This window comes from Labrus mixtus, chromosome 10 (assembly GCF_963584025.1).
Source record: "Labrus mixtus chromosome 10, fLabMix1.1, whole genome shotgun sequence".
Taxonomy (NCBI): domain Eukaryota; kingdom Metazoa; phylum Chordata; class Actinopteri; order Labriformes; family Labridae; genus Labrus; species Labrus mixtus.
The window spans coordinates 23,999-32,500 of record NC_083621.1 but is presented as its reverse complement, the minus strand read 5'-3'; the positions used below and the strand labels follow the sequence as shown (position 1 = coordinate 32,500).

The 8,502-nt window shown below is 46.3% G+C and overlaps 1 protein-coding gene across 1 annotated transcript in view; it reads left to right on the top strand.

Moving 5' to 3' along the window:
- The window catches only part of gpc2 (glypican 2), a 16,672-nt gene extending 13,196 nt beyond the window's left edge, over positions 1–3,476 (top strand). The window contains exons 9-11 of the mRNA XM_061047483.1: positions 540–676; positions 1,357–1,529; positions 2,218–3,476. Coding sequence (XP_060903466.1) covers positions 540–676; positions 1,357–1,529; positions 2,218–2,498 — 591 coding nt within the window. The 3' untranslated portion in view covers positions 2,499–3,476. The remainder of the gene's footprint in view (positions 1–539; positions 677–1,356; positions 1,530–2,217) is intronic.
- The last annotated feature ends 5,026 nt before the right edge of the window (positions 3,477–8,502 follow it).

The window sequence follows — 8,502 nt, the reverse complement described above, 5'->3', positions numbered from 1 at the left end:
GTTGTTCTTACTCTCTGATGTTCTTCCCTTTGGATAAAAGTATCTGCTTCGTGAATTGTAAGATTATAATAAGCAAAAAAAATAGGAATAAGAGAAGCTTTAAAAGTGAGTTTGATGTAGTTTCAGTTGCTTAAAAACATGTTGAGACTGTAATGTCCCAAACATGTAGTTTCCACATGAATCAGGAGGCACACAGAGAGACTGAGCAGAGGGCAAACAGCGGATGAAGAACGGTGAAATCGGTCTATGCGTGGTGAAAGAAAGTAATAATAAAGAGAGCAGCAGTCAGAGCCCAGACGTTCTCCTGTGACTGCAGAGTGATACAAGGAAAATAGATGAGAACCCCGAGCAGAGGAGGTATATCTATTTATAAAACAGAAAAGACGTGTGGTTGAAGGACTGACCCTGAAACCAGAGTCGTGTCAGTTCTTTGCTTTGACCAACGTCAATATGCTTCCTCCAGCCAGCCATACCAAACAAGGATATTTTAATACCAGCTCTGAGTCATAACCAATTTCTTTCCGCCTCCCCGCCTGCAGGTTACAGAGCTGAAGGAGCGACTGCGGCCCATGCGTGGCTTCTGGGTGTCCCTCCCACACACCATCTGCAATGATGAAAAGATGGCTACCGACGTCACTAATGAGGACCGCTGCTGGAACGGGCAGACCCGAGGGAGGTGAGCAAGATCAGAGAGGAGGATTGGAGGGAGGGGTGAGAGAGAGTAGTGGGAAGGCAGCGGTGGAAAGATGCAACAGATGGAACCGCTTTTGTTTAATTTAGCCACCACCAGTAACCCACAGGCTCATCATGTGGTTCTACTTTCTTCTTTTATGCAAACAGAAACAGCCTATGACCACGTATCCGGGCACCGTGTAGTCGAGTGTGTGTTAAGCAAGGAGAGAGCGAGAGAGAAAGTCTGCATAATGGATGATTTAGTGTCTCTGATGTTGTAGCTGCATTAAAGTAAACCGATCGTCGCCGCTTTAGTCACATCGTGGGGCTATATAAATAAAGTTTGATGATTGATTATCATGCAAGCCAGTAAGGTATTTGAGACGCAGTCTGACTCTCAGAGAACTTGCTGTGGGATCCTGTGCACCTTCGACCCTCATCCAGCTCGACCCCAAACCCTCATGAGTCCTAGATGGAGGTAGTGGTCAGGTGAGGATGATGTGACCTGCTCTGGTTCTGTCCCCCAACACCACTGCACCTCCTCCATAGCGCCACCGTCTCAAGGCGTCCCCCAGGGTTCGATGCTTGGTCCTCTCCTGTTCATCATAAAGTCGACGATGCTTTGAGAGAATCTGTGCGTGCCTTTGCTTTTGTTCATGAATGCCTCTGTGTGTGTCCACTCAGGTATCTCCCGGATGTGACAGGCGACGGGCTGGTGAGTCAGATCAACAACCCTGAGGTGGAGGTGGACATCGCCCGGCCAGACGTGAGGACCAGACAGCTGATCATGGAGCTGAGGGTGGCGACCAATAAACTGAGACACGCTCAAAGCGGACAGGACATGGACTTCATGGACAGTGAGTGTGCCGTGAGAGAATTTATATTTATCAAAAGGTATCTGGATAAGAATGATTCTTATTTCAGGAATGTAACTTTTTTTTAATCTAGAATTAGCTAATCAGGTTCACTTTTGTTCCAGTTAGGATTAACCTTATTCAGATAGACTTCACACCTGCACAAAACGTCCTGAAGTGTTCGTGCTGAGCGTCATGTGTGAACACAAACAGCTGAATGTTTCTGATGAATGAGCCAGTGGGAGGGGGTGGTGACCTTTATTCCCTGTGATCGCTGCACGACCATAGACTGTCTGCACGCCACCTCTACCATCTCTGTGCTCTAATCAACCTGCTGCTGCATGTTTCCTGTTCTCCAGTTTGTTCTTCTCCTCTCTTTAGTTCATGTTGAGATTCTCTTCAACTACACGCAGCATTGATACAAACACACATATTCTCATTGAAGCGTCGTATAGAGGACTCTGTGTCGCTCTTTCTACGTCACCTCTTACCTCAGGAGACCCCCCCGCACAACTTTAATGTCTATGAGGAATTTAGCAATCATCAGAAAACCTTTGAACAGCCGGGTTAGAGTTGTAGAGTTCACCGATGCAGCGACACGATCACTGATTTGTTGACCATTCTTAGAAATACCCCGTTAACTTGATCAGAACTTTGAATTCTATTAATCTGCATCTTGTCCTTGTTCCAGGTGAGGAGGGCAGCGGCTCAGGAGGTGGCGATCATGGAGATAGGTACAACGATGATTGGCCAGGTTATGGGCCTAACTCTCCCTCTTACAACAACAAACCCCCCCTTAACCCCGCCTCCAACCCGGCAAAGCCACCTCGGATCCGAGAAAGAAACGGGTCCAAGTGGAACAAAAACAACGGCCACGGGAGGGTCAGGTCCGCCTCCAGCCGGCTCTCTTTCTCCCTGCTGCCATTGTTGTCTCTGCCTTTCGTGGTCAATGTCGCCCCCATGTGGAGATAGCTGCTTATTGCGATCTGTGAGTAGAGGTGTGTTGTCTTTTGGGGATCTAAAGCACATTAAGAAAAGTCATTCCATTTGGGTACACCAGCAAAACAAAGAGACTAAACAGGCTCAATTAGAAATAATCAAAAAAACCTGTTTACAGCACAACGCAAGAGAATTCAAAGAAATGTTCCAAAACAGACTTCACACGGCGTTGATGGATACAAACATGACCTAATAAGTATTTAAACTTTATTTTAGTGCCATTCATAAGAAGTTTGAACTTTTGGAGTCTGAATCCTGAGAGGCGTTCAGTGATGGAGGGTTCATGTCGGTGGTGAAAAGCGGAACAAAAGCACTGAAATGAGCGTGCAGCATGTTTTAGAAGATGGTGGTTACGGGGCAACTTGCAGGTCGAAGCCTCCAGTGAACATAAAGTTGAAGAAAATACATGAATTAGTTCTCCGCAGAGACTTCTGGAATCACTTTTGAATGTTTGCGTTCATCACCTCTCGCTGTGAGGAGCATGTGTGAACAACCAGGTCAGGTCAGTCCTCCTGAAATGTTCGAGATATTTTCAGGGGAGCAAACGTCTGAAGTGTTTGAGATGACATCACGTTAGCAGATGTGTTCTCTTGATGAAAGTGCGACCTTGACAGTTGGTTTCGGCAGGAAGCGGCTCCCTCCTCTTTCCAGTCCTGCGTACCGCCACTGAATCTGTAAGAGGTACTCAGGACTGGACCGCCCCGGCCTCATGTCCCCCCTTGGTTTAATAAATACAGTAAATAATCTGACCTGCAGGTTGCCCTTTAAGTTCTCGTGTTCACTTTGTCTTTGAGATCAAGATTTAGTTTCGCTCTCAGCGGGAACGTTTACCGCCTTCTCTCAGAACACAAGATAATTCATTGAGCTGATCACGGTCTCAGTCGGCGTGTGGTCAGAAAAAAAAGAGGCGTTCATGTAATTTCATATTAAATCTCCGTGTTTTGGCCTCGACATCAAAGAGCGTTAACTGTTTGACCCCCAAGCGGCATTTGTCTGAAAGTAACTGAGTGCTAAAGTTACTTAGCGGGAGACGCTGTCGTTTAATGTAATATATTCATGTTTTTAATTTATTTGTAATATATTTGTTTATTCTAAATGTTATTATGATTTATAAGGACAGGGTTGTGTGTGTGTGTGTGTGTGTGTGTGTGTGTGTGTGTGTGTGTGTGAGAGACATGCTCGTATGTTTTCTTAATAATCTGCTTTTCTACTTATTTTCGGTGAATACGTCGAGTTCGGACGTCAACGTTTGATAAAAACCGCCGTGCACGTGGATCCTAAAAAACGACTAAAAACTCTGCAGTACCAGGTCAGGCCAGTAGATGGCGCTGTGACTTTGTAATGAAACAACACGCCATGTGCACAGGCTGTTCCTTCTGCAGAGCGGTGAGGTGTAAACAAACAAAACATTTAGAGAAAATGTCGACCGAGTCGTGACAGTCGATGTTTTCAGAAACAGAACTCAGAAGTCGGCCATTGTTGTTGTAGTCCACCTCCTCGCTCACGACCATCGACTGGAACTGAAATGCACACGCCGTAGAGTCTACGTTTTTAGAGAAGCAGCGTTTTCCAGTCGACACAGAGACGCTGCTGTATGTTTAAAGTTTGCACATTGAAAACGCCGTTGTGGTGTAAACAAACAGCCAAACCGTAAAAGGTTACCGTGTTAAGATGAAGTGGTTGTCGTGTAAACGAGGCCTCAGTTTGTTGGCCCCACAAACACACAAACAGTATTCTACAGCTGGAGTAAGTCACGGCCTGGATGAGCTGCGGTCGGGTTCGGAGGTCGTTAGTTGGTTCTGTAGGACAAACTCACACATTCCCTTTTCTGTGTCAGCATTGCACAACTTTTTAATGTTATTGTAACGGCTTTTTTTTGGTAATGAAGAAGTGATATTTTCTGCTTCATTAAAAAACAATCACAAAGTTTATCGTGTTTTGGTCATTTCTACAAAAAAACAAAAGCAACACACGACATCTTCCATGTTTTCATTGGTGTCTGTCACGTGTTTCCAGTTCATTATAAGAATAAGAATAATAGTGCATTACACTTATATAGCGCTTTTCTGAATCCCCAAAGACGCTCAACAAAGAACAACAAGAAAACAAAACAATAAATAAATGATGTCAGAGAGGAGGAGGAGAACAGAGCGTGTTGAAGAGGTGAGAGTGAAGGGGGGGATTCTAAAACGGTGAGTTTGGAGACAGGATTCTAAAGTCGAGATAAAGTCTGTGTCACGGGGGGGGCTGGTGGGAGAAAGTTCCAGAGACGGCGGGTCCATGATGGAGGTTAAGCGGGCAGGAGGAACAGAGAGCGGCGTGGAGGAGGAAGACCGGAGAGTAGGGTCAGTGTGTCGGTATGAAGGAGATCAGAGAGGTACAGAGGGGACGGAGGTTATGGAGAGCCTTGAATGGGGTGATACTGATCAGCAGTGAACAGAAGGAGACTCTCCCTCTACAGACGACACAGAGACACAGGAACCTTCATATCCGAGCCAGAACCCAAACCCAAAAGAAGTATAGAGAGGTTCAGTGAAGGTGGTGTTGAAGGTGTGGAGGTGGATCAGTGTGTCGGAGGAGACTCTGTAGAAAGACAGAGAGCCAGCAGTGTGGTCCAAATACACCGCTGCTCTGTACGTGGTGGAGGGTGAGGGGATAGAGGGGCGGGTAATATCTGTCTCCATGTTATTGTGAAGGACAGAGTAGCCAACTTCATGACCATTATCATAGCAGCTCAGACTCCAGGACTGATCGTTTCTTCCAAACTCATCGTTTCCTTTCCTTCTGATTCCTCTGTAACTCACTGATATATCCACTCCTCCTGTCCACTCAATCTCCCAGTAACAGCGCCCAGTCAGACCTTCTCTACACAGCAGCTGAGGACAGTCAAATCTGTCTGGATGATCAGGATATAACACAGAGTCCTCCACAAGTGTCCCCTTAGTGTTGTTGTCAGACAGTTGGATACTGTGGTGTACCGTGTTGGTGTCGATTGTGAGTTCACAGGAATCTGAAGAAGAGAACGAGACACGATAAAGATGGCGTTATGAAATGATCATCGATGATTACTGACGGACTCAATCAATGGATTTTCATTAACGTAGCCACAAACCATAACAGAAGCAATTTCAAGACACATTTCAAAAGAGCGACAGTCGGTGTTAGAAAGCAGGATTAGTGTAGACCCAGAGTAGGGTTAGGTTAATAGATGATAACTACCAATCAGCAAAGTGGTTTTTGATTGTTTTTGGTGGAATAACTTTTGATAGGAAGGTCGTAGCGTTGATTTGAGGGTAGCACCCACGAGACTGTACGACGTTTGGTTCGGTCGGTAGGGTAGCGTAGGGTTAGGTAGTGGGCTAAAAACGGTTATCGGTAGGGGTACCAATGTCTCCAAAGTTGAATAACTTTCGACTGGTTTGTCGCAAGTACTCGGAATCAACGGCTACCCCCCCCATTTAGGGGCCCTGGCTTTCCATTGGTACCACCCTAGAGTCTCTATGACGTCGGGAGGTGCTGTAACTTGATTGATAGGGTTAGGGAAAGGGGGTAAAAACTTTTCAACGTGCTACCCCCTAGCACGTTGAAAATCTCTAATAACTCTTGATTGGTTGGTCGCACAGACTTGGAACCAGTATGCTATCCCCCATAAAGGGGCACGGCCTATCCAACGGTACCTTGATTCTCTATGACATCGGGAAGTGTGAACGGTGATAGTTATTGACCTGAATTTTTGTGTGTGTGTGTTTCAGACCTACCTGCATTGGATCCGATGGTTCTAGGAGGCAGTGTAAGTGTTTTGGTGAATAGGTATAGGTTAGTAGAAAGGTCAGGGTAAGGCTTATGAATAAAGGTAAGTATGGGGACAGAAAGGTAAGTATGGGGACTCTTTGGTTTGGTCTCTTGGATCCTTGGGATTGTCCAGAATAGCTCTACCTGGTAGTGCTCACTCCTGCCTTACCACACAGGAGTAAGCACTACCAGGTAGAGCTATTCTGGACAATCCTAAGGATCCAGGAGGCACTCAAGCCCTCACGCCACGTCAAGGCAGAGTCCATGTGAGGGTTTTTTATTTTATTTTTATTTTTATTTTTTTATTTATTTAGAACGGTGGTGTCATGTGGTGTGTAATGTGTTGTGCATGTATTGTGTATTCTGTGTAAAATTATGTTGTGTGAACGGTGTACTGGGTTTTAACCAAACAACATGAATCTAGAACTCCTTATCACTAAAATACCCAACAAACTATTTATACAATGAAGTACCCTAAGGCATGTGGCATTTTCGCTTGGTCCTGAATGCAACAAATGTCCGAATTGGCAGCGACTGTTGTTTGCACTTGTCCAAGTACAAAGCGTAAGCCTCTTTGTGAGACTTAGTCTTGTCTGTGTCTATCACAGACAGCTCCAAGTTTGGGCCTGAGGCCTGATGTCATCCTGTTCCAGCTCCTCCACTGCCTGGACATCTTCCAAAGGCTGTTCACATTCATTGTCCGTGGGTGGGGCTCTCAAGCACGGAAGGGTCACAGCCTGTTGAACAATCTTGTAGGGGACTGCTGGGTGGAGCCTCCAGATCAGGGCATTCTTCACTTTGTCCAACGTGAACTTGCCCTGAATCTGGAGCTTCTGTAGTTGACCCTGTGACATCCCTCCCAACGACATCTTCTGTAAGACCTCCGGCAGCTTGGAGTAATCGACAAAGCCTCCATTCATCAGGACCCCCACAGATGAGACGAAGGTCAGTGTTTGAAGCAGCAACTGTCAATCAACTTTTATTTGTATAGCGTCAACTCATAACAAGTGTTATCTCGAGACACTTTACAAGAAGCAGGTAAAATACCTTACTCATTGTCTGTTAACATTACAAAAGAGCAGGTAAAAAGACCTTACTCATTGTTATGTTACAAAAAGCAGGTAAAAGACCTTACTTATTGCTATGTTACAAAGATCCGGCCTATCCATCATGAGCACTTTAGCAAAGCAGCAAAGGTTACAGTGGTAAGAAAAAACTGCCTTATTAAAAGGCAGAAATCTTCGGCCGGATCCCCGGCTCATGACGAAACAGTCTTCACAGGCCTAGACTGCGCCGGGCTTGGAAAGGGATAGGGGGAGAGATGGGATAAGATGCAGGAAGAGGGATAGAAAGCAAGAGGGTGGGGGGAGGTAGACCGTCCATCAGCAATCCGGTGGGGAGGGGAGGGGGTGTGGGGGGTTGTTCTGGCAGGCCGCCAACCCACGATCCGGTGGGGAGGGGGTAGTGGTGGGGTGGGGGTTGTTCTGGTAAGCCGTCAACCGACGATCTTGAGGAGCCTAGGAGAGCTCAAGAGCTCCCAGGAAAGTAGGTGGTTAGTGACTGAGATTTATAGATAGATACATGCAGTAATATGATGTACTGTATATGCAGAGAGAGAGAGAGAGAGAGAGGAGCTCAGGGTGCCAGTTCCCCCGGTAGTCTAAGCCTATAGCAGCATAACTAAGAGCTGGTCTACACCAGCACCAGCCCTAACTATAAGATTTATCAAAAAGGAAAGTTTTAAGTCTAATCTTAAAAATACAGACTGTGTCTGCCTCCCGGACCCCGGCTGGAAGGCGGTTCCAGAGGAGAGGAGCCCGATAACTGAAGGCTTTACCCCCCATAGTACACTTGGAGACTGTAGGCACCACCAGCAGGCCTGCACTCCGGGACCGCAACGCTCTCGAGGGACAGTACGGCACTAGTAGCTCCTTCAGGTAAGATGGTGCCTGGCCATTTAGAGCTTTGTAGGTGAGAAGAAGGATCTTGAATTCTATTCTAGACTGTATAGGGAGCCAGTGCAGAGAAGCCAGGACAGGAGTAATGTGGTCCCATTTCCTGGTTCTGGTCAGTACACGAGCTGCAGCGTTCTGGACCCGTTGAAGAGTCTTTAGAGATTTGCCAGAGCACCCTGACAAAAGAGAGTTACAATAATCCAGTCTGGAGGTAACAAATGCATGAACTA